The following is a 26931-nucleotide window of genomic DNA, read 5'->3' as shown; positions in this document are numbered from 1 at the left end:
ACATATATATTTTCTTTTAAAAATACACCTGATTGCTGGATGATTTATCCCCTATCCTCACTGATTGTGGTTTGTTAGTCTGGAAGTCAAGGATCCAATTGCAGCTGTTTGATGCTGGTGATGAGCTTGGATGGGATAATGATATTAAAAGCAGAAATACAGTCTGTAAATAGTTGGATTTTGGTGTCTCTCTTATCCAGGTGCTCCAGAGATGAGTGTAGGGCCAGGGAGATGGCATCAGCAGTTGACCTGTTGTGGCAGGAGGTGAAATGGGTCAAGCCTGCTTGCTGGAACTGGATTTAATACGTTCCATAACCAGACTCTCAAAGCACTTCATGATGGGGGCGATCAGGGCCACTGGACGGTAGTTGTTCAGGCATGAAATCTTGTTTTTCTTCGGCACCGGGATGATAGTGGTCTTCTTGAAGCAGGTGGATTCTTTAGAATAGAGTAGGGTGAGATTAATGATGTCAGTGAATACTACCGTTAGTTGGTTCACACAGTTTCTAAGGACACGGCCTGGGATTCCGTCCTGGCCAGTTGCTTTCCATGGATTCACCCTCAGGAAGGCCGATCTAACTTCTGCAACAGTGACCCTGAGTAGAGGCACACTTGAGTCTGATGGAACGGATGTCATCATCCCATTGGCCTTCTGCTCAAATCCAACATAGAACACATTAAGTTTGATCAGGTCGGGCCGCACTATCACTAGTGATGTTGCCTGACTTCACTTTGCAGCCAGTTATAGTATTCAGACCTTGCCCCATTCTGCAAGTGTACGAATGATTATTCTGAGACTCGCGCTTGTCCTGATATTGCCTCCTGGCATCCTTGATGGTTTTGCGAAGATCATAGCAGGCTTTCTTGTATCGCTCAGGTACATCACCTCACAGTTCATCCATGGTTTCCAGTTGGGGAACACTCGGATAGTCTTCGTCGGTACGCACTTGCTGATGAAGTCGGTCATGGCAGCGGCTCACTCATTCAGGTTGGCTGCAAAATCCATGAATATGTACCAGTCCACTGCCTCAAAGCAGTTGTGTAGGATGTTATCCATGTCTGCCGAGCAGCAATCAACAACTCTCTGTACTGGATCCTCCTGCTTCAGCTTTAGTTTGTAGGCAGGGAGCAGAAGCATGACTAGGAGATTAGATTTCCCGAAACATGGCAGAGGAACAGAGTGGTAGGCATTTTTTAATCGATGTGTAGCAGTGGTCGAGGGTGTTGGTAGTATGCCCCTGAGGTTGGCTTGATTGAGGTCTCCCGATACAATGACCAGGGCTTTGGGGTGTTCCAAGGCAGTTAATAGTGGAGTACAGTTCATTCAGAGCTAGCTTGGCATCTGCATGGGGAGGGTTGTAGGATGCTGTCAGGATAACTGAGGTGAATTCCCTCAGCAGGGAGTAAGGAGATATTCAGTCAGATATTCCATGTCCAGGGGGCTAGAGCTTGCCAGGACTGCCAAGTCTGAGCACCACAAGGTATTAATTAGAAAGCAGACCCCACCGCCCCAAACCTTGGCCAAAGATGCCGTATGGTCCATCTGATAAAGGCAGAAGCCCTCGGGCTCAATAACACAGTCAGGTATGTCTGGGGTGAGCCATGTCTCTGTGAAGGGATGAAGGTACACGAGGAGGTATATTGGAGTAGGTGATCAGCCATGATTCTGTTGAATGGTGGATCAGGCCAGAAGGTCGAAATACTCATCTCTTGTTCTTATTTTCTATGTTACTATGCAGCTGGGGCAGATACTACTAACAACTTCTTTAACGCTCCACAGTTTACACCCACTTTCCATGTAGGTATTTACCACAAACACTAAACAGTCCTTACTAAAACTGTCCTTTATCTTGGAAATCCTGGCGAGCCCTACTTCAATTGGATAGATGACATCACACCAAGGTGCACATGGTCTATTGCAGAAAGATGCTAAGCATTTCATGAACATTTCTTACTCAATGTAATGTCAAGCACACTGGGGCAAATTTGACTCTGTGTGATATTATAAATGAATCGATGGTCTCACTGTATGACAGAAAGAGTTACAAGCCTCATAGCCCATGCAAGGTGTGATTTTCTGCTTTTAATATGACTATATAACTAATGGACAAGGGTGCCACAATTGAATAACAGTCACATCACCATTAAACATACCAAACTAAGCATAAAGCAGTAGCACAGTTTCAATGACTTAGACATTTTAAAAAATTGCTTAGTTAAAGTCTTACGAGAACACTTCAATGTATTGAGTTGCTTTACTTCTACATGCATCCTCTGCAAGCCCTGGAGCTAAAATTGGTCTTGGATGGTCATGAAAACGAATTGCCTGAAGCCTGCCCAAAAATCTTTTCCATTCTGGTTAATGGCCTGGATTTTGCAATTACCAGTCTCAACATTGCTTTGCTTCCAGCATCAAAAAAAGATATTCACCAAAAAATTAGCAATCAAGCCAGGATAAGGGTTTAGGTCACTAAAAACTGAAACATTGTTTTCAAGAGAGAGTTAGATTTAGCTCTTAGGGCTGACGGAATCAAGGTATGTGTGGAAAGAGCAGGAACGGGGTATTGATTTTGGATGATCAGCCCTGATCATATTGAATGGCGGTGCTGACTCAAAGGGCCGAATGACCTACTCCTGCACCTATATCCTATGTTTCTATTTTTTTTAAAGTAGCAACATTTTAAAATGCAGTTTTGTAAAGATAAAAAATAAAAACACATGCAATGCAATCTGTACCTTCAGTGTGTCCCTATTCTGATCTGGGAGGAGAAGCACCAGCAAATTAAGAGCTTGCAGTTGAAGTTTTCTGCTGGATAGATCTATGAATCAAATATTCACATTATATTATTAAAAATCATCACACTCAGGGTTTTCAAATCATATGAATGAAGGAGAAATGTATCCACCATGATGGTCAATTCTAAATACAGTCCAAGGTTAAGCCATGAAATGCATTAATATTTTGCAGGAGCTAATGGCACCTGTTGCCTCTCCACAGGCAGCTCAAATACTATCACTGGACAAAAATCAGCCCAATTACTGTCAATGCAGAAACTATGGGAGGGTACAGTATAGTTGGCCATGTGGGTGTGGTGAGTGAACAGTAACAACTTTGGAGTCAAGGTAATACTCTTTTTGCTTCCACTTAAAAGTTTTTAAATCAAAGTTTGATTTGAACAAGGACATTTGTGTTCTGTTTACATATTTAATTTTAAGACATCTTTAAGTATATTTGCAATGGGCATAGCTATATGCAAAGAGTACGTGTCCAATTTCCCAATTGACCGCATTTTGCAGGAATTACAGAGCCAGGGGGAGCTGCCTGCTGGCAAAGCAACGGCTTATACTCTGATGGCGAGAAATCTGGAATTTTGAACACAATATATCTTCCCTGGTGCCCATGCAAGCATGAATCCTCCACGAGTGTGACATCAGGTAGTTCGGGCTACTGACCATTTGAATCTGACACACCACACATCTTGCATGACTTTCAATTCACTAAAATATGTCATAAATGTGCCTATTTTCCTGCTGATTTATGCATTTCCACATATATGCTATATTCTTAATTCCAACAAATGGAATATCAACTTACTACATTAAAAACACCTTACATTAAAATTTTGAATAATTTATGTATACAGCACGCACAAACGATGAACTTGTTTGCCATTTTTATCATCATGAGTATAAATAGCAGAGAAGATTAATAACTTACTTTGTACAGCTAGGAATGTATCGAGGTACTCAAGAGTGACAAGAGGATGTGGCAGTTCTCTTACAAAGAGCTTCAGTATACTTGCTGCATCATGTTGACGAACATTTTCCCAATTCAAGGTTCCTTCGTAGAACTTTGCTTCTAGCTCCTCACATAGACTCTGGAAACATATAGAGCAGGAAATTCAATGCAACATCTTAGCTTGCAACAGGTCCTGCATGCTCCCTTTTCACTCACTGTGTGGTTGTTCACTCCCCCTGTATATAGTATGTGTAAGAATCTTAAGGGTAACATAGTTTCTTCACGTTTTAAAAATTTTGCTGTTCTATTATTAAACAATTTATTGATTCATTCAATTGTTATCACATGACTTACACTGGGGATACTAAAGTAAAAGAGCTAAATTCAAACTCTGGGTAGGAATCTGACAAGCAAAAGGCTGGGAAAGAAGCAAGCTCCTAAAATATCACCAGCATCAAACTAGTGAGAGCTTGAATATAATTGATTTGCTTTTCACATTAGAAAATCTGCCTACTAATTTTCTCTGCATGATGGGGCCTAAAGGGGGAATATGTTCCCCACTAAAAGGTTTCACTGCAATGCTTTAGAAATTTGTTCATAAAACCCTGACCAAATTGAGTTGTTGAAATTCAGGTTAACCGGGAGCACTGATGGGACAAGTTCTTCAAAGAACACCAAGGTATACAAATATTTCTGATCAGGCTCCACATGTCTGAATCCATTCTTTGCACCTAGGACACTGAAACTTTTTGTGGTACTAAAATATGGCAAAGCATCTTCTATCATCTCAGTAGGGTAGTAGATGATCTTCAAAGTTCCATGAAAATGTTCTTGATTTGGATGTATTTGAGCCTTGCCAACACACCAAGCTGGATGCCTCTGGACAAGCACGGCTGATGGGATTACTAGTTTAGTTTAGTTTATCGTCACATGTACTGAGATACAGTGAAAAGCTTTTGTTGTGTGCTAACCAATCAGTGAAAAAACAATATATGATTACAATCGAGGCACCCCCAGTGTACAGATGCATGATAAACGTGAATAACGTTTAGTGCAAGCTAAAGCCAGTAAAGTCCGATCAAAGATAGTCTGAGGCTCTCCAATGAGGTAGATAGTAGTTTAGGACTGCTGTCTAGTTGTGGTAGGATAAGAGCTAACATTGCCTATGGCTGCCTTGACATTTGATGAATGCAGCTTTTCGTTTGAGGGTATTATAGTTTGTTTCAACTCTCTCGCTGTACAAACAAAAGAGAGAAAGTAACATCCAGTTTGTTCTGAGTTATCTGCCACAGCCTTCGCAATATACGGAGTAAATGCTTCATTCCGTTCTCACCATTCTTGAGACAGACATTTGCCTGGAAATTAATTTCTTCTATAAAATAAATTGGCATTTCTCAGCAAATTCACCTGTTATCTCATTGGGGGGATCATGCTTGGGGTTTTATATTCCAATTCAAGTGGAAAATTTCAGCATTTTATAAACCAATACTTAGATACATAGATACATAGCCATTCAGCCTTCGAGCCAGCACCGCCATTCAATGTGATCATGGCTGATCATCCACAATCAGTAACCCCCACCGTTCCTGCCTTCCCCACATACCCCTTGATTCCGCTATCCCTACTCCTTGTTTACTGTCTGCCAACCAATTTTCTATCCATTTCAATACCCTACCCCCAATACGGCATGCTCTAATTTTGCCCACTAATCTCCTATGTGGGACCTTATCAAAGGCTTTCTGAAAGTCCAGGTACACTACATCCACTGGCTCTCCCTTGTCCATTTTACTTATTACATCCTCAAAAAATTCTAGAAGATGAATCAAGCATGATTTCCTCTTCGTAAATCCATGCTGACTTGGACCGATCCAGTTACTGCTATCCAAATGCGCCGCTAGTACATCTTTAATAGTCGACTCAAGCATCGTCCCCACGACTGATGTCAGGCTAACTGGTCTATAATTCCCTGCTTTCTCTCTCCCTCCTTTCTTGAAAAGTGAGATAACATTAGCTACCCTCCAATCCTCAGGAACTTTATCCAGAATCTATAGGACATTGGAAAATTATCACTAATGCGTCCACGATTTCTAGAGCCACCTCCTTAAGTACCCTGGGATGCAGACCTTCAGGCCCTGGGGATTTATCAGCCTTCAGTCCCATCAGTCCACCCAACACCATTTCCTGACTAATGTGAATTTGCTTCAGTTCCTCCATCATCCTCGGTCCTCTGTCCCTTAGTACATCTGGGAGATTGGTTCTGTCTTCACTGAGGAAGACACAAACAAAGTACCCGTTCAACTCGTCTGCCATTTAATTGGCCCCCATGTTTCTGTGTTCAAGGGACCCACATTTGTCTTAACTAATCTTTTCCTCTTCACATACCTAAAGAAGCTTTTACTATCCTCCTTTATATTCTTGGCTAGCTTACCTTTATACTTCATCTTTTCTCCCTGTATTGCCTTTTTAGTTACCTTCTGTTGTTATTTAAAAGTTTACCAATCCTCTGGCTTCCCGCTCATCTTTGCTATGTTATACGACTTCTCTTTTATTTTTATACTGTCCTTGACTTCTCTTTTCAGCCACAGTCGCCTCTTACTCCCCTTGGAATCTTTCTTCCTCTTTGGAATGAAATGATCCTGTATCTTCTGGCATCATGTCTCATAAACCTGCCTTTTCCATCTGCTAAGTTATTGAAAGTAATCAGTAAATTGAACCATCAACAATAGTTCATTAAACAGTTCATCAAAGCCAGTTGACAGCTCTATAGTTGCTTTCTTTTCAATGGGGTCCTTCTGAAACCCTGTAACCCAACCGTACTGATGGGACTGAAGGCTGATAAATCCCCAGGGCCTGATGGTCTGCATCCCAGGGTACTCAAGGAGGAGGCTCTAGAAATCGTGGACGCATCAGTGATTATTTTACAATGTTCAATAGATTCAGGATCAGTTCCTATGGATTGGACGGTAGCTAATGTTATCCCACTTTTCAAGAAAGGAGCGAGAGAGAAAAAATGGGGAATTATAGACTAGTTAGCCTGACGTCGGTGGTGAGGAAGATGCTGGAGTCAATTATTAAAGAGGTAATAACGGCACATTTGGATAGCGGTAAAAAGATTGGTCCAAGTCAGCATGGATTTATGAAGGGGAAAGGGATCAGGGGGTATGGAGAGAAGGCAAGTACGGGATACTGAGTTGGATGATCAGCCATTATCATATTGAATGGCGGTGCAGGCTCGAATGGCCTACTCCTGCACCTATTTTCTATGTTTCTATGTTTCTAAATCCTGCTTGACTAATCTTCTGGAATTTTTTTGAGGATGTGACAATTAAAATGGATGAAGGAGAGCCAGTGGATGTAGTGTATCTAGACTTCCAGGAAGCCTTTGATAAGGTCCCACACTGGATGTTGGTGAGCAAAATTAGAGCACACGGTATTGGGGGTAGGGTTTTGACGTAGATAGAGAATTGCTGGCAGACAGGAAGCAAAGAGTAGGAATAAACGGGTCCTTTTCAGAATGGCAGGCAGTGGCGATTGGAGTGCAGCAAGGCTCGGTGCTGGGGGCCTCAACTATTTACAACATATATTAATGATTTGGATGATGGAATTAGAACACCAGCAAGTTTGCAGATGACACAAAGCTGGGTGGCAGTGTGAACTGTGAAGAGGATGTTAGGAGGTTACAGGGTGACTTGGATAGGTTCAGTGAGTGGCACAAGCAGTATAATGTAGATAAATGTGAGGTTATCCACTTTGGCGGCAAAAACAAGGAGTCAGATTATTATCTCAATGATGTCAGATTAGATAAAGGGGAAGTGCAATGAGACCTTGGTGTCCTTGTACACCAGTCACTGAAAGTAAGTGTGCAGGTACAGCAGGCAGTGAAGAAAGCTAATTGCATGTTGGCCTTCATAACGAGAGGATTTGAGTATAGGAGCAAAGAAGTCCTTCTGCAGTTGTATAGGGCCCTGGTGGGACCACATCTGGAGTAATGTGTGCAGTTTTGGTCTCCTAATTTGAGGAAGGATGTCCTTGCTATTGAGGCAGTGCAGCGTAGGTTCACAAGGTTAATTCCTGGGATGGAGGGACTGTCATACGAGGAAACATTGGAAAGACTGGGCTTGTATTAACTGGAGTTTAGAAGGATGAGAGGGGAATCATGCAGAGATGTATAAAATTATAAAAGGACTGGACAAGCTAGATGCAGGAAAAATGTTCCCAATGTTGGGGAGTCCAGAACCGGGGGCCACAATCTAAGAATAAAGGGACGGCCATTTAAAACTGAGGTGAGAAGAAACTTTTTCACCCAGAGAGTTTTGAATTTGTGGAATTCTCTGCCTGAGAAGGCAATGGAGGCCAATTCACTGGATGGATTTAAAAGAGAGTTAGGTAGAGCTTTAGGGGCTAGTGGAATCAAGGGATATGGGGAGAAGGCAGGCTGATTGTGGATGATCAGCTATGATCACAATGAATGGTGGTGCTGGCTCGAAGGGCCAATTGGCCTGCTCCTGCACCTATTTTCTATGTTTCTAGTACAGTGCAACAGTAGAGACAGTTAACCACACGAAATAATCTTTTACAGGTGTGACTAGGCCAAGGTACAATTATTGTCCTCAGACCATTATTACATAATGTACCTTAATTCTCGTTGCAAGTCCTGGGATTCGTAGAATTCCTTCTGTGTTTAACCCTTCTTCCTCGATGTGGGAAATGAGCTGCAAAAGTATTTTGTTTTATTTTTATTAACAATGCTTAATAAAATGCAACCAAAAAAGATTAGATAGGTAGAGACAAGAGACTGCTGTTGCTGGAATATTGCTTAAAAAAACCCCAAACTATCAATAGACAATTGGTGCAGGAGTAGGCCATTCGGCCCTTCGAGCCAGCACCGCCATTCAATGTGATCATGGCTGATCATTCTCAATCAGTACCCCGTTCCTGCCTTCTCCCCATAGCCCCTGACTCCGCTATCCTTAAGAGCTCTATCTAGCTCTCTCTTGAATGCATTCAGAGAATTGGCCTCCACTGCCTTCTGAGGCAGAGAATTCCACAGATTCACAACTCTCTGACTGAAAAAGTTTTTCCTCATCTCCGTTCTAAATGGCCTACCACTTATTCTTAAACTGTGGCCCCTGGTGCTGGACTCCCCCAACATTGGGAACATGTTTCCTGCCTCTAACGTGTCCAACCCCTTAATAATCTTATATGTTTCGATAAGATCCCCTCTCATCCTTCTAAATTCCAGTGTATATAACCCTAGTCGCTCCCGTCTTTCAACATACGACAGTCCCGCCATTCTGGGAATTAACCTAGCAAATCTAAGCTGCACGCCCTCAATAGCAAGAAGATCCCTCCTCAAATTTGGAGCCCAAAACTGCACACAGTACTCCAGGTGCGGTCTCACTAGGGCCCTGTACAACTGCGGAAGGACCTCTTTGCTCCTATACTCAACTCCTCTTCTTATGAAGGCCAACATTCCATTGGCTTTCTTCACTGCCTGCTGTACCTGCATGCTTCCTTGCAGTGACTGATGCACCAGGACACCCAGATCTCGTTGTACGTCCCCGTTTCCTAACTTGACACCATTCAGATAATAATCTGCCTTCCTATTCTTACCACCAAAGTGGATAACCTCACACTTATCCACATTAAACTGCATCTGCCATGCATCCGCCCACTCACACAACCAGTCCAAGTCACCCTGCAACCTCATAGCATCTTCCTCACAGTTCACATTACCACCCAGCTTTGTATCATCTGCAAATTTGCTAATGGCACTTTTAATCCCTTCATCCAAGTCATTAATGTATATTGTAAATAGCTGCGGTCCCAGCACCGAGCCTTGGCGGAGGAACTTGAATGGCATCTGTGAAGGGAAATGGACTGCTAATGATTTGGGTTGGAACTTTTCTTCACACTGATGAATTAGACACAAGAAAGCTGGTAGCGAGGTAAGGGGAAGAGGTGGGGCAAGAGTTCGCAAGTGTTATGTGGATCCAGGTAAGGGGCAGTTGATGAGCAACTCCTGAGTCAAGTTGTGGAGAGAAGGTGGATATAGTAACCAAGAGGTGATAAAGTGGAGAAGACAATAGATAGAAACAGCAGTCTGGTCTCTATTATAAGTACACAAAGTGCTACAAAGAAAAGGTGCACAGGGGCGATATTAGATACAAGAGGAAATAAGAAAGGGAGACAAATTGGACTTTTTTCTCCTAGAAAACAAAAGGTTGAATGGATGACTTGATCTGGGCTTTAAGATTATTTGATTTGATGTAAAAATTGGAGAGAAACTGTTGCACTTCTGGGGAGTCCGGAGGCTGTAAGTATAGAGAAACTGGATAAGTATTGAAGGAGGGTGGGGTGAAGGAAATTGTGAGGAAACATGTGGGCTGGCATAGATAACTAAAATGTTTCTGTACTGGACATTCTATGTAACTCATCATCATCAAACTCTCTGTGACTGCGATACCACATTAAAACCCGGTCTTCCATTTCTAACGTAGTGCTAATGATTTTATTTCGGGATTGTACAAAATAGGCTGTTTAACAAAGTACTAAAACAAGATGTGTCATCAAATTGTAAAAGTGTTCAGTAATTTGAACTTTGAACTCAAGATACATTGAATCCTGTACTTACTTTCTGAATTATAAGTGGAACCTTGGTTCCAGGTACTTTTTTGTGGTCCTGTTCCAATAGTAATGAAAGTGGAACACCAAACAATCCAGTTTCTGAAAATAAACATTGAAAATTCAACATTCACTGGACTATGAAACAAACAGTGCTGCGCAACTATAGAAATATGTCACTGTGACTGGTTTATTTTTATGACAGATCATAATAAAACATTGATTCTATTATTTTAAACAAATAGGGAAGCAAGACTTCAATACCTGAAATAAAGCTTAATATATTCTAATGATTTTCTGTGAATGTTTTTAACCTAAAATGAGACAGAAGACGAAAGATTGGCTTTGAATGAGCAGGAAGAGCACAGGATGATGATTAGTTGCTGATCTTTTCCAATGTTCCTGCATATATTATCCCTGAGTGGTTGTCCTAGAAGAAATGATCCATGACCAATCCAGAATATCTGGCTAGAATTCCTATTGGGGCCTCTAAGTGGATATTATGCATATTTTCCTGATCATTTGTCAAATGGATATGTTTGATTTTGCAAATTTTGATTCATTTGTATCTGCAGCTTGCTGCTCACTGAATATTTTGGGGAACACAGGCCAAAAATAATTTTAATTGTCCTAAAATTGGAAAATAATAAACATATCTCATAAAATTATTATGTTTGGGTTGCTCCTGGACTGAAGATGAGAAATTGCTCATTGTGATACTGAATATGAAGATTTACTCATAGATTAATTGAAAATTTACAACACAAAATGAAGCTATTTGGCTCAACCTGTCAAACAAAAGAGTTCTCCTGACTAGTTCTATCTTCCAGCCCTTCTCTGTGACCCTGCAGATCATGGCCCTGCAAATACACATCCAAGTAATATTTATATATAATGAGATTTTCTGTAGACACAAGGAACTGCAGCTGCTGGTTTACAAAAAAAGACACAAAGTACTAGAGTAACTCAGTGGGTCAGGCAGCATCTCTGGGGAACATAGATAGGTGACATTTTGGGTCAGGATCCTCTGACCTCTGGCAAACTTCTGCCTTTAGCAACAGATCAAGCAACGAGTTCCAGATCCCTATCAACCTATGGGTGAAAACCTCTTTCCTCATCTCCCCTCTAATCCCACCAACCACTACTGTTGTATTTGTCCCGTATTTTGACAATTCAGCAAAGAGAAATAGGATATTTCTATTTACTCTGAATCATTACTCTAAACCATCCTCATTTGTTTTGCTGTTGCAAAGAAAACACCAAGTTTATCCAATCTTTCAACGTTGATATAATTTTCCTCATAAATCTCCAGTGCTCCTCCTCCAGTACAATTAAGTCCTTTCTGTAATGTACTGATCAGTACCCAAGCTCTGGATAACAAAATCATTTTAAAGTTCTAGCATTCCGTTCCTGCTCTTTCATTTAGGCCTTAACTAACAGAGGAAAGAATTCTGCATTGTTTTTTAACTCCACTTTCGACCTGTTTAGATTCTTCTAATAATTTGTGGATGTTCAGTTAAAAGTCTTTTTGTTCCTTCACATTGCTCAATATCCTTTTATGGTATATATTTGCTTGCTTTTGTGCACCATCAAAAATGTATTGATTGTTTCATGATCACCATTACAAATACTAACTTCATATTCCTGGCTTTTAATGAAGAGAAATTAAATTTTCCCATCATTATAATGTGATTTGAACTCATGTCTCCAGGTAACTAATCTCAGTCCATTTATCAATGCAGATTTTATCCATGGCCAATTTCTATCTTTATCAGAAAAATCTAATTTTGCATTGTTGCAGAAAATACTGGACATGAAACATTATTTTTCTTACTAACGTATCTACACATATAGTTAGAATTCATTTTAATGGATCAGCGTACAAGATATCCATATTTGATTTGAGAAATGTTAGTCTAAAATATAGTTTTATTGCATAATTTTACAGTATGTTAAACTAATATTTGTCAAATCAAATATGGATATCTTGTACACCGATCCACCAAAATACAAAATCATTGTTTGAAATTTGAATACACATTTTCATCTATATACTAAAACTCTTGTTTGTTTGTTTGTTCCTGAACTACAGCCAAAACGATACACGATAGTGTGACAATTTTAGGCCCACCTTACTCACCGTCGTCCCTTTGGAGCTAATAGAAGAAGTTTAATTGAAATCGGTATTTATTTTTTAAGTTATTCATATTTTAAAGTTTAAATCTATCTCCTAGGGAGGGAGGGGGGGAAGTAGGGAGGGTGGGAAGTAGGGAGGATAAGGGGGGTTGAGGGGGATGGAGTGGGGGAGAGGGGGAGGGGATGGAGGTTGGGAGGGAGAGGGAGGAGGGAGGGAGGGGAGGGGGGCGAAAGGGTGCTGCACCAATGTAGGAGAGGTTTGGGCCCAACGGGTCCACGTGGTCTAGTTACCTTTAATTTTAACTTTTATTGCTTTATGATGTTTGAAATTTATACCAAGTGTGTCAAAAAGTGCAGCCATTTCGATCAGAGCCAATGAGCGCACTTTCTTCATGTCTTGAGGTGCAAGGGCTCCCGCTTTTGTTGTTCCTGTTTTATCCTTTGGGAGCCGGTAGTTCTTATAAAAGAAAAGTATAGTCACAGTCTCAAGACATCCAAAAGATCTTTGTAGACAATTAAATATTATTCTAGAGTAACAGTCGGATTGTATGGAAAATTCTACTATTTCTATGCAGCAAGTCCCCAAAGTGATAGGGATTACTTAAATCATCTGTTTAATTTGGAATGATATTCCTGAATGGATAAATGTTTATCCATATTGTGGGTGAACTCCCTAGCTCCCTGAATAGTGTTGGAGCTCTTTTTATCCTTACAGGACAACAACCCTGATATAAGATTTTGCTTATTTGAAAGGCGAAAGACTATGCATTGCGTGATTATTGGGTATGTTCAGTTTAGAGATACAGCATGGAAACAGTCCCTTCGGCTCACCGAGTCCACACTGACCATCGATCACGCGTTCCATATTAATCCACATTATCATATCATATCATATACATACAGCCGGAAACAGGCCTTTTCGGCCCTCCAAGTCCGTGCCGCCCAGTGATCCCCGTACATTAACACTATCCTACACCCACTAGGGACAATTTTTACATTTACCCAGCCAATTAACCTACATACCTGTACGTCTTTGGAGTGTGGGAGGAAACCGAAGATCTCGGAGTAAACCCACGCAGGTCACGGGGAGAACGTACAAACTCCTTACAGTGCAGCACCCGTAGTCAGGATCGAACCTGAGTCTCCGGCGCTGCATTCGCTGTAAAGCAGCAACTCTACCGCTGCGCTACCGTGCCTCCTCATCCACTCCCTGCCCACGAGGAGCAATTTACAGATGCCAATTCTTTGGAATGTGGGAAGAAACAGGAGCGCCCGGAGGCAATCCATGCGATCACAGGGAGAATGTTCAAACTCCAAAGAGACAGCACCAGAGGTCAGGATCAACCCAGGTGTTTGGCGGTGTGAGGCAGTAGCTCTACTAGCTGCACCACTGTGCTGCCCTTATATGAACAGTACAAAAGTGTTTCAGATTTGAAACTCTTTATCAGACCTTTAAACCTGATGTGTTAACTCAGTTTCTCTTTCAACGATGTTGTCCAATTTGGTGAATCTTTAATGAATTTTGTGTTTTATTTCATATTTCTGGAAAAAGCTTTTTAAAAAAAAATGTTTTGCTGTAGTTCACCATGTTCTCACAACTGTCAAGAACATCAGGCATAAATGTTTTATTTTTGTTAGGTTAATGGGCTGGGTGTATACGTAAATTGTCCCTAGTGTGTGTAGGATAGTGTTAATGTGCGGGGATCGCTAGTCGGCGCAGACTTGATGGGCCGAAGGACCTGTTTCGCCGCTGTATCTCTAAACTAAACTAAGAATAATAGAGCTTATTTTGCATTTGGCAACTGTTGTGAATTTATTGTTGTGTGGCTTTTTCCATTTAGTTCTCCTTTTCTATCAGTTTTCCCCCCATTTTATTTCCCCTGAAGACACAAAGGCAATTAAAAAAATGTCAACGTTTTTTGCTTCTACCGAAAGTATTTGACTCCAGGCTAATGAACGAGTCTATTAGCATTAGTTATCCTTGTCTTTGGTACCTTGTCTTATTGTTCTTATCTACCCTATCCTTGATCAATGCTCATACATTGGGCTGGATAACACTATTTAGGGCAGAGGCAGTGATGGCTAACTTATAGGAGTAATCAATGGTTGCAACTCCCTAAATACTTTTTCACTTGGTGATGTCATTTATGCAGTAGAACAACTTCCAAAACTGTATACATGACAGATAAGCAACTAACAAAATATTGGACATGAACAGCACAGTGCGACAGTGGTAGAGTTGCTGCCTTACATCGCCAGAGACCCAGGTTCAATCCTCTCTACGAGTGTTATCTGTATGGAATTTGTACGTTCTTCCTGTGACTGCTTTTTATCAGGGTGCTCTGGTTTCCTCCCACACTTCAAAAACGTACAAGTTTGTAGGTTAATTCGTTTTGGTAAAAAAAACTGTAAATTATCCCTAATGTGTAGGATAGTGCTAGAGTATGGTGATCACTGGTCGGTGCAGACTCGATGGACCAAAGGGCCTGATATCTCTAAAATCTAAAGTACAGCACAGCAAAAGGTCCTTCAGCCAAGAATATCTGTGCTGAACATGCTGCCAAGTTAATTTCATCTGCCTACACATGATCCATATCCCTCCATTCCTTGCATACCCATGCGCCTATTCAGAGCCTCTGAAACACCATTAATGTATCTGCTTCTATCACTACCCCTGGCATCACTATCCAGCAATACACCAATCTCTGGGTTTAAAAACAAACTTTCATATGATCCAAAACTTGCACTACACATCGCTTTTAAACTTTCTCCATCTGATCTTAAAGCCGTGCCCTGTAGACTTTGACATTTCCACTCTGGTTAAAAGGTTCTGCCTCTCTAACCTATCTATGTGTCTCAAATTTGTATTCATCTCTCAGGTCTTCCCTCAGTCTCCAATGTTCCAGCAGAAACAATCCAAGTTTGCCCAATCTCTTTTTATAGCTAATACCTTCTAATCCAGGCAGCATTCTGGTAAACCTCTCCTGAAGCCATCCAAAGCTTCCATATCCTTCTTGAAATGAGGCTTCCAGACTGCGCACAATACTCTAAGTGCAGCCTTATCAAAGTTTTATAAAGCTGCGCCATGACTTCCTGACTCTTACACTCAAGGCCTTGACCGATTAAGGCAAGCACATCATATGCCTCTTTATCACCCCATCAATTTGTGTTACTACTTTCAGTTATGAACTTGGACCCAAGATCTTTCTGTGCATCAATATTGTTAAGGATTTTGCTGCTGTATTCTTTGACAGCCTTTGATGGTTTATAAATGGGGAAGTCACACTTACTAAATCAAGTAGAGTTTTTGAGGATAAATATAGAATTGACAAGGAGAACACATGAAAGTGATTCATTTGGACTTAGAGGGCTTTTAATAAGTTCTCATGCAAGAGGTTAGGTTGCAAAATGAATGCACATGGGATTCAGAATAAGATCGTGGCATAAATTCACAATTAGTTAACAGACAGAAAACAAAAGGTAGGTCTTTTTACAGGTGGCATAGGGTGATGTGGACGTCAGCTACTTTCAATACATATTAATGATATATTAATGAGGCGATGAAGGGAGGGGAGAGAGTGAGAGCTATGAGGTGGATGCAGTGAAGCTCCAGTGTGATTTTGACAAAACTGAGGGAGTAAACGATGGCAGATGCTGTTTAATGTAGATAAATTTGAGGGTGTTCGCATTATTCTGCAATCAGTGAAACTGATTATTATCTGAATGGTTATTGAGTAGGAAAAGGGAAGGTAATGATACCTGGATGTATTTGCACAGCTGTCACTGAGACCAAGCGCTAAGCTGCAGCATGCCATTAGGGAGGCAATTGGTATGTTCACGTTAATTGCAAAAGTGTTTGAGAACAGGAGAAAGGATGCCTTGTTACATCTGCAGGGGACTTGGTGAGATCACATCAGGAAGGGTGTGTGTAGAATTGGTCTCCTAATCTGCACAAGGATATTCTTGCTATGGAGTGCGGGTAACACCAATTTACCGGACTGTTTCCTGGAAGGGCAGGATTCATGAATGCTGAGAGAATGGGTAGGTTAGGCCTCATTTCAGTTTGGATGAATGAGAATCTCATAGAAACCTTCAAATTCTAGCAGGGTCTGATAGATTAGAAATAGGGTGGATGTTCCTAATTACTGGAGCAAAAAGAATTGTGGGTCATAGCCTCAGGATATAGGTAACAGATTGGAAATTTGTTTCCCCCCCCCCCCCCCTCCAGATAAATATGTGTTATTCCCCACCACAGGAGGTTGTGCAGGCCAAGTCTTAAATATGCATAAAATATGTCCAAGGAAGACCTTAATACCGAAAGGATCAAACATAATGGGGAGAAGGCAGGAACCAGGTACCATGGATGATCAGTCATGATCATGTTGAACAGTGAAGCAGACTTCCAGGGATAAATGGCCCAGCGTGCTCTTATTTTCTATGTCCTTATATATTTTTTGGTAATAGGTGCAGAATTATTATTAAATACAACACCAGAGTTGTAGAGATGGGAAAATCCGGAACGGGATTGTCTTAAGAGGATAGAAACTTAAGGGGATTTTTGATAGATGTGTTTAAAATTATGGAAAGATTTAAAAGAACAAAGATAGGAAAAAAACAATTTAATTGGGGAAAAAAATGATAAGCAAAGGTCAAAATTTAAGAAAGCAGCAAAACTCCAGAGGCAGCCTGAAAACAAAGTGAAGCATTGAATCACGATCTGAATAAACTATCCAAAGGAGTGATAGAAGCATGTTCTAAAATAATGTTCTGAAGTGAATTAGATATATAGTTGGAGGAAAGAATAGTCTTGCAGGCTACAGGAGAGAGCAGTAATGTAAAATTAAAACACAAAAGAATGCAGATGTTGGAAATTTTGAAATAAAAAGAAAATTGAGGAAACATTCAATAGGTCAAATGAAAAGAGAAACAGAGTTAATATTTTTGGTTCAAGACTCAAAGAGTATTCAGCCTGATTTGTAGAGTATTTCATTAGTTTCTTGAACAATGTAATTAATTGTGCATTGCTGAATAGACCCTGTTCAGTATTATTCTTTGATACTACTTACAGGTAGGGATCCATCATCCTCGCCCTTGAGCTTTATGGTGTTTAATTTTTCCTTCATGTTTGCAGCCTGTTCAGAGTATGATATTTCTAGATTTATATCGGCTGTCTGTTGAGTGCCTTCATCCTTTGTCTTCAGGCTAATCAGTTGATCTGAAAAGAAAAGAGCAGCATATTACAGATCAAACTGAGCCTCTTTCCCAATGATGATATCCAGCTGAGGTGAATTGCAAGACTTAAACTTCAATATCATCCTCTGCAAGCTACAAAGAACAGACAGGCCTTTGCAAGTGAAAAGATATCAGAAAGATGTAGTTCATCTGAAATTTGACATTCCACATATAAACCTTCCATTTTGTCACATGCCCACAAAAATAAGTAAGTTTTGAACTGTGGAAATTTAGAAACTACCTCCTCTGGCAGCTTGTTCCATACATCCACCACACTTTATGTGAAAAAGTCATGCCTCAGGTTCCTATTAAATCTTTCCCCTCTCACCTTAAACCTACGTCCTCTTAGGATCACCCTATGTGTAGTGTGTACTGTGTTCAGTTCTGGTCACCCAGCTGTAGGAAGGATGTAATTGAGCTGATAAGAATGCAGAAGCAATTCACCAGGATGGTAGGCAGGTGGGACTAGTGTAGATGGGACATGTTGGTCAGTGTGGGCAAGTTGGGCCGAGGAGTCCATGCTGTAGGACTCTATATATGTTTGGGATTTATGACATTTTAGTAGAACAATGGTAGATCAACTCTGAATTGGTGGATGAAGTATTTTTGCATTTTGTTAAGAAATTGTAACTGTAAAACAAGTGACACAAACAGCTAAAGTAGTGGATACGAATGCACTTTTATCCTGTAAAACATATTTCATACCTTTAAGTTTCTCAGTGGCATCATTCAATTCACTTTCATCAGCTGTAGCACCTGAAGCTTCATTTGTTCTTGAGACCTACAAGTCAACAGAGAGAGCGAGTCCATAATATCATGTATAACTCAGTTGCAGATGTTTGACATGTCAATATTCATAAGTTCACTATATTCCCTTGCCAGCTGAAGGACACTAAAGGAGAAAATTAGGTGTTTGGGGCAACAGTGCAGAAATGTAGTGTAATGGGGGAAATAAAGGAGGAGGGTTCCCTGGCATATTCAAAATGAAATTAAATAATCTCTACAAGACGAGCTAATGGCTGAGTTGTTTATGACAAGGAGTGGGATGCTCCATGGCGCTGTTACGACAGTGGGTAGAAATGGGGGCAGAGGGGAGCTTGAGAGGTGGGTAGTTTAAGAAGAATGGAGTGGTGTTTGGCGTAAAATTGGAAGAGGGCTAGTAAATAAATGAAAGACCTCATAACAGACTTAGGATCCCAGTGAATGGCAATGCATTCATCACGTGGGCTGAGGAAGGCAGCTCCTACAGGAGAGAGCTATGGACAATAGAAGACATGACAAGCTGAACAAAACTTATGAAAGAGGGCACTCCATGTCATTGGATATGGCAATGGTCTTCTGAGATCCTTCATGGTTTATGATGCATGAATAAAGTGGAAAGAAAATTGAAGACTTTGCTCAAGTCCACGATTTTCAGTTCATAACGTCATAAATTCAAGGGGCAGAATTAGGCCATTCGGCCCATCAGATCTACTCCACCATTCAATCATGGCTGATCTATCTTTCACTCTCAACCCCATTCTCCTGCCTTCTCCCCATAACCCCTGACACCCTTACTAATCAAGAATCTGTCAGTTTCTGCTTTAAAAACATCCATTGACTTGGCCTCCACAGTCGTCTGTGGCTATAAAGGCTATATTATAGATTAAATTGAACTTGAACCTGATATTGTGGGAAATGTAGCACTGTGCAAACTAGGTGGGAGTTTTATAAACTTTCCCCTAACTTCATCTTCTTCTTTCTTGTCCGTCATCTATGGTTCAAATGTTACATCACTGTCTTCCTCCATCCTGAAAAGGACACGACAATGTCACTGAAAGTTGGTTTGCAGGTACACAGTCACTGAAAGTTGGCGTGCAGGTACAGCAGGCAGTGAAGAAAGCTAATAGCATGTTGGCCTTCATAACGAGAGGATTTCAGTATAGGAGTAAAGAGGTTCTTCTGCAGTTGTATCGGGCCCTGGTGAGACCACATCTGGAGTATTGTGTACAGTTTTGGTCTCCTAATTTGAGGAAGGACATCCTTGTAAGTGAGGCAGTGCAGCGTAGGTTAACGATATTGATCCCTGGGATGGCGGGACTGTCATATGAGGAAAGATTGAAAAGACTAGGCTTGTATTCACTGGAGTTTAGAAGGATGAGAGGGGATCTTGTAGAGACATATAAAATTATAAAAGGACTGGACAAGCTAGATGCAGGAAAAATGTTCCCAATGTTGGGGAGTCCAAAACCAGGGGTCACAGTCTTAGAATAAAGGGGAGGCCATTTAAAGTGAGAAGGAACTTTTTCACCCAGAGAGTTGTGAATTTGTGGAATTCTCTGCCACAGAGGGCAGTGGAGACCAAATCATTGGATGAATTTAAGAGAGAGTTAGATAGAGATCTAGGGGGCTAGTGGAATCAAGGGATATGGGGAGAAGACAGGCACGGGTTACTGATTGTGGATGATCAGCCATGATCACAATGAATGACGTAGCCGGCTCGAAGGGCCAAATGGCCTCGTCCTGCACCTATTTTCTATGTTTCTATGTTTCTAATGTAGGGATTCTTAAATATCCACAATAATATGTTTACATCATCAAAACATTTTTAGAGATAAGCCTTCAAATTTAAATCTATAACATTGACAATAGTGCACATTTCACTTTTTGCTGAGCAACTTTCACACAGTGCCACATTTGATGTTTTTCATAGAGACTGAGAAACACTCATCTGTAATTCTATTTTACAACATTGGTTCCTCAGCTTATTTTGAAAGCTTGAGTTCAGATGTTGGGAACACAGAACCTTGCCCAATGACCATGCAACTCAAATAGTGAGCCTACCTGTTAACAGATAGTGAACCCATGGTTCTCCACATACAAATAGTCAGTGGGCATGTATGCACAATCATATGTTTTACTCACAGTTTTCATCATCAATGTGCACAGAACCCATAGCCCGGAGGTGAACCTTGCCTTTTTAAAATAATCCCTCTTCTTGAAGTGTTGTAAGATGGTAGTAGTTTGGGGCCTGGGACAAGTCAGGATGTAGGGTACATGGGTTTCAAGTGGTTGCCGAGGGAAAGAGTGTAGTTTCAGTGTGTGGACTGGTTGTTGGTTGATACTCCAGTGAAATCGCTGGGTGGGCAGAGTATTTGTGGTGAAGGTTAGGGTGCAGTTTGATCATTGAGGGAAAATGCTGCAAGAATTGCTTTTAACAACTTGGATCAACCTGAAGCAGTTTTCCGGTGCAGAACATCACGGACTGGTTCACGTTAACATATAAGGTGGATCCCACATGTTTTCTTGGGCCTACTCTTGAGTGTTGGGTCTTTGGTCATGTACATATAATGGGAATTATAAAAATGGTGTCTGTGCATTTCTTTGTTTTTGCTCTTCATTCATGGAAATTAACTCATTATATTTTACACATATTAATCTTTCTACTTAAATCACCAACAGCAGAGCTGCATTTCACCAGAGTATTGCTTTTGACTGCTTTATGCTGTAAGTGTGTTTTATATTACAGATGTGGATCTCATAAGTAACATGATTAAAACTATGAACTTATGGCGTCACAAGAATTCCAATGGATTATCTCTATTACTTGGCAATACATTAAACTGTTATACAATCCATTACTGTTTATTTAAAAGATAAATAATCAATTTTCATACTCTTTATTTAAGGCGTTGTTTTATAAATTGTTGTCTACTCTTGACGCCATTACGTGCAATTAAACCACACATACAATTAGCAGAAGGAAACAAAGCGTGTCTGCCCAGAACTGTCTCCTCTCCCCACCTCCAATGTTCTAGCTGTTTTACATGTCTTTCTTTCTAAAATGTGAACACGTTGTTATGGAGACTAGGTCACAAAATAATATTCTGTGCATATGCATGTTCTCTCTATCTTTGATCAAACCCTCTCCTTCGACAAACACATCACAAAGACAGCCTTCTTCCACCTCAAAAACATTGCCCGTCTCCGTCCATCCCTCTCCTCCACAGCTGCAGAAACCCTCATCCACGCCTTCATCACCTCCCGTCTGGACTACTGCAACAGCCTCCTCTATGGCGCACCCTCAAAAATCATCAGTAAACTTCAATACATTCAAAACTCCGCTGCCCGTCTACTCACCCACACCCCGATCCATGACCATATCACCCCCGTCCTTTACAAACTCCACTGGCTCCCCATCCCCCAGAGAATCCAGTACAAAATCCTCCTCATGACCTACAAAGCCCTCCATAACCTGGCCCCATCCTACCTGACCTCCTCCACAGGCACACTCCCACCTGCACCCTCCGCTCTGCTGCTGCCAATCTCCTATCCCCCCACATCCGGACCAAACTCAGATCCTGGGGGGACAGGGCTTTCTCCATCGCTGCTCCCACCCTATGGAACTCACTACCCCAAACCGTCAGAGACTCCTCCACACTCACCACATTCAAAACATCACTGAAGTCTCACCTGTTCAGTACTGCCTTCAACCACTGAAGGTCACCTCACCTTCTGTCTCCTTTGTTCGTTTACTTATTTATCTATTTATTCACTTCCCTATGTTCTCTAAATCCCTGTAAAGCGTCTTTGAGTATATGAAAAGCGCTATATAAATGTAATGCATTATTATTATTATTATTATTATTATCTGCTTCAGTAGAAAGCTGAAATCTGCAAATGGCTGATAATGCTCACCTTTTGGGAACTCTAAAGGTATTTGCTCAAGGTGAAGAATTATGAAAACCCCTTTGTGCTCTCAGTCAAGCAATGAGAATCAGTATTGCAAATACTTTTCTGTATATCCACCCCACACCATTTCCCCATCCATGCAAACTACAAAGCTTACATAACTATCCTGTCTTTTTTATAGAAGTGGAGAGATACCAGTATTAGACTTATTAAACGAACCTTCCATATACAATGCAAACCTTAAAATAATCTAATGCCCATTGCCCTGGTCTCTTCTAAAGTATATGTACTCTCCTACCTGTTGACTAAAGATGTCCCTGACATCAGGGATTGGTTGCTTATTTTTTTTCCTCATTGTCATTGTAAATGTTTCTACTCTTCTCTGAACAGCCTCTGCCTGGGTACGGGTCAAGGTGGACAGTAACGTTATGCTCTCATGTGTGTCTCCATTGACCAAACCTGAAAGGCCTGCATCCTTCAGCCACTTCGCTTCCACCTCCCCTTCTGTACAAAAACAAGGCAAAAAAAAGGATGAAAGACAAACAATAGTAACAACAAATAAATTCATCTTCCTGTAAAAAAAGTCTTCACAGCCTTATTAATTAGAGCTAGTTTCTACAGTGTAATTGGAACTGGGATTCTTGGCAATGAGGCATTTATCGATTTATTGCTGTACTTCTAGCTGAATACTCTGAAGAAAACCATGATCTGTTAGGTTCTCTAATCCAAACATTTCAACCTTTTAAATTTTAAGCATATCATTGTGTAAGCTGCAGACTTTAACATTCCCCTGTACACTGTGTTGGAACTCCTAGAGAAATGATGGCAAATAGTGATAAGTTCAAGCTGCAATGTATATTGATGTATCCCTTCACAAATTAGGTTCTGTTCTATTTAAATATAAAAAAGACAAAATACATAAATATCCTGCTGGGTATATCCTGCTTGTAATCAGGGAATGGGCTTTCAAGGGATCTTAAGACCAAGATTTTATATAATTTGTTAAAATTTTAGTCAAATGGACACTGCTTATAGCAAGAAAAAAACCTGTTGAAACCCAGTGAGTCATTCAGCATCTGCAAAATGAAATGGACAGACAACATTTCTGGTAGGGATTTTGCTTCGATCTGGAAGAAGGATCCCAAACATAATTATCATCTGTCATTTTCCCCCTCAGATGCTGCCTGACCTCCTGAGTTCCTCCAGTAGTTATTTTTTACTCAAGCTTCCAGCATCTGTAGTTTCTTGTGTCTCGATACTTACATATATGTAATATGATTAATTTTATTGTTTTAGTGGTCTTTTATTCCCTGGTTACTTTCAAATTCATCAAATATGATCTGCAATGTAGTTATTTTTCTAAAAAAATAATAATCATTTGGGTACACAATAGAAATTCCATAAATAATCTCACAAACCATCAGGCACTTTGACAGACACATCTTCTTGCTCTTCATGAGCATTTTCCTGGGTTTTCTGGATGTGTTCTACTTCACTCCAGTAGTCATCCATGGAAAGTTCATCCAGAGAATCTTGGGAAAAGGACCGTTCATAATGAGGCTTCCCCATATTGTTCTTAGAATGCATCTGGTTCATGCTATACTGCCCACATCTTCTGCTGTAAAACAAAGAATACGAGACTTCAAAGAGCTGTTTCCTAGACCATCATTACTTAACTCAGTATGTCCTTTGTTTTGGTTATTCACTTTAAGGAAATGTAGTTGAAATTAAATGAAGTTAATTTTGGCAAAAGCATTACAAATTTGTTTCTTGTGCATTGAAGTTTTTTTTTCTCGCAGTATAACTATGAATTAATAAATGATATTAGACATCTTTCGATCTATATACTACAAAAACTCTCGGTTTGTTTGTGTTTATGTGTGTACCATGCCATCTACACAGCCAAAACGGTACACGATAGCGCCACAATTTTAGGCCCACCCTACTCACCATTCCCCTGGTGTGAATAAACCCACTTTTGTTACTTTTTAAAAACAATTTACCTTATAAACTTTAATAAATGTGCCCCCCCCCCCGGAGGACCAGCGGAGAGGGCGGGAGGGGAGTGGTGGAGCGGGAGGAGGGGGGTTGGGGGGAGAGGGGGAGTGAGGGAGGGAGGGATGAAGGGGATGGGGGGGTGTGGGGGATGGGGGGAGGGAGGGGGAGGGATGGGAAAGGGGTGAAGGGGATGGGGATGGGGAGAGGAAGGGATGAAGGGGAGGGGGTGCTGCACCAATGCGGGAGAGGTTTGGACCCAATGGGTCCATTTGGTCTAGTAATATATAAAACACATACATATACACACAGCAAAATGACAACATTCCTTCCACCTAAAATGATTAACATCTCAAAATCCTGTCTGGCTGCTTAGCCACAATGAAGCTGTTGTTTAAATGTAATTATCTTCCTTTTTCAGAGCAAAGTTATCTACTTTGATTTGCATGTGCACCATGCATTTTGTCATGAATCCAATCACATATCTGTTGACGAGCGCTTCAGCTCTAACCTTAAGGGTATCAGGGGTCGTGGGGAGAAGGCAGGAGAATGGGGTTGAGAGGGAAAGATAGATCAGCCATGATTGAATGGCAAAGTAGACATGATGGACAGAATGGCCTAATTCTGCTCCTATAACTTATGAACATGTGCAAGACCATATGTTAACTACGTTAACAATATTGTAAATCAACTGTTTCCCTGTTATAAATTCATATAAAGCAGAGATTTTTGGGCAGTGGACAGAGGTCACTAAAACCACTAACTTCCAGAAATTCTCTAAGGCCAAATATGCATGGTTCAAAAATATGCATTATTTCCTCTTAAAGTATAGTGTTCCAACAGCATAAATATTATTGGAATTTGTTTGTGAATTCAGGGCACAAGGGATTGAGAAGAATAATAGAGTGCTAAAATGTAATATTGGCAGAAAATGAAAGTAAAAGTTAACCATTACCAGTCTTTGGTAAAAATGAAAGGAATGTGGAACTCCAAGTTCAAGCTTCATTCACAGTCTATCATTCAGATTTCACTTCCATGAATGGAATGATTTTGAGGTTTTGAAAGAAATTAAGTGGTTTGGGGAGGGTGCCACTTAAAATATGGAAAACCTGAAATTTCACCTGGTTTAAAAAGAGGCAGGAGAAAGAAATGTTGACAAAGAGGCATTTCAGTTATTGAAAAATTATAACAATGCTGTGTGTCTCATTTAAAATGTAATCTTTGATTTAAATTGAAAACAATGGGTCCTCTATGCATTCTATGCCTGCTCTGAACAGAAGGGCAGTGGATGAACGCCACCCATCCTGCCAGCCTCAAGTGCACCTGTGTCAATGATTAGTGTGGCATATGCAAAATCGGCCTTCATGAGAGTGAATCGTTGGAAAGCAACTAGCCCAGATGGTGTGTAAGAAGGAATGGCAGATGCTGGTTTAAACCGGTATAGACACAAAAAGCTGCAGTAACTCAGCGGGACAGGCAGCATCTCTGGAGAGAAGGAAAGGGTGATGTTTCAGGTCGAGACCCTTTGGACATCTCGGATGTCCTAGTATGGAGCACCTCATCTTGGGCGCAGATGCGGCATAGACGGAGGAATTGGGAGTAGAGGATAGAGTCTTTGCAGGAAGCAGGGTGGGAAGAAGTGTAGTCGAGATAGCTGTGGGAGTCAGTGGGTTTGTAATAGACATCAATCATTTGCCTATTTCCTGTGATGGAGACTGTGAGATCAAGAAAGGGGAGGGAGGTGTCGGGGATGGTCCAGATAAATTTGAGTGCAGGATGAAAATTGGTGGTGAAGTTGATGAAGTCCATGAGTTCTGCATGGGTGCAGGAGGTAACACCAATGCAGTCATCAATGTAACGGAGATAGAGTTCCGGGATAGGGCCAGTGTACACCTGGAATAGGGATTGTTCAACGTATCTTACAAGGAGGGAGGCCGTGGACAGAGGAAGTGGGAAGAGTCAAAGGAGAAGTTGTTAAGGGTGAGGACCAGCTCCGCTAGGCAGAGTAGGGTGTAAGTAAAGGGAAATTGGATGGTTTTGCAGTCGAGGAAAAAATGGAGGGCTTTAAGGCTTTCCTGGTGGGGGATGGAGGTGTAGAGTGACTGAACGTCCATAGTAAAGATGACGGAGTGGGGGCTCGGAAAAGCGGAAGTCATTAAAGAGACGAAGGGCATGTGAGGTATCTTGGATATAGATCGGGAGAGATTGGACCAGGGGGGATAGGATGGAGTCGAGGTACGTGAAAATCATTTCCGTGGGACAGGAGCAGGCAGAAACAATGGCCATGTTATCAGGACGTGCGGATCAGTTGGCAGAGATATTCACAGACATCTTTAACATAGAAAACAGGTGCAGGAGTAGGCCATTCGGCCCTTCGAGCCAGCACCACCATTCAATATGAAATAGGCTGATCATCCAAAATCAGTACCCCGTTTCTGCCTTCTCCCCATATCCCTTGATTCCATTAGCCCGAAGCACTAAATCTAACTCTCTCTTGAAAACATCCAGTTTGTTGGCCTCCACTGCCTTCTGTG

General features: G+C 41.1%; 1 protein-coding gene across 2 annotated transcripts in view; it reads right to left on the bottom strand.

Annotated features, from left to right (window-relative positions):
- arhgap18 (Rho GTPase activating protein 18) overlaps positions 1-26931 on the bottom strand; it is a 65902-nt gene that overhangs the window by 6779 nt on the left and 32192 nt on the right. For both annotated transcript variants that reach the window (XM_078400162.1, XM_078400163.1), the window contains exons 2-10: positions 23821-24020; positions 22701-22906; positions 18437-18512; positions 17566-17714; positions 12791-12956; positions 10374-10465; positions 8374-8451; positions 3719-3878; positions 2737-2819 (exon numbers count right to left, since the gene is read on the bottom strand). In XM_078400162.1, coding sequence (XP_078256288.1) covers positions 2737-2819; positions 3719-3878; positions 8374-8451; positions 10374-10465; positions 12791-12956; positions 17566-17714; positions 18437-18512; positions 22701-22906; positions 23821-24020 — 1210 coding nt within the window. The remainder of the gene's footprint in view (positions 1-2736; positions 2820-3718; positions 3879-8373; positions 8452-10373; positions 10466-12790; positions 12957-17565; positions 17715-18436; positions 18513-22700; positions 22907-23820; positions 24021-26931) is intronic.

Source organism: Rhinoraja longicauda, chromosome 5 (genome assembly GCF_053455715.1).
Source record: "Rhinoraja longicauda isolate Sanriku21f chromosome 5, sRhiLon1.1, whole genome shotgun sequence".
Lineage (NCBI taxonomy): Eukaryota > Metazoa > Chordata > Chondrichthyes > Rajiformes > Arhynchobatidae > Rhinoraja > Rhinoraja longicauda.
The sequence above is the reverse complement of the archived record's forward strand: the minus strand, read 5'-3'. Positions and strand labels throughout refer to the sequence as shown.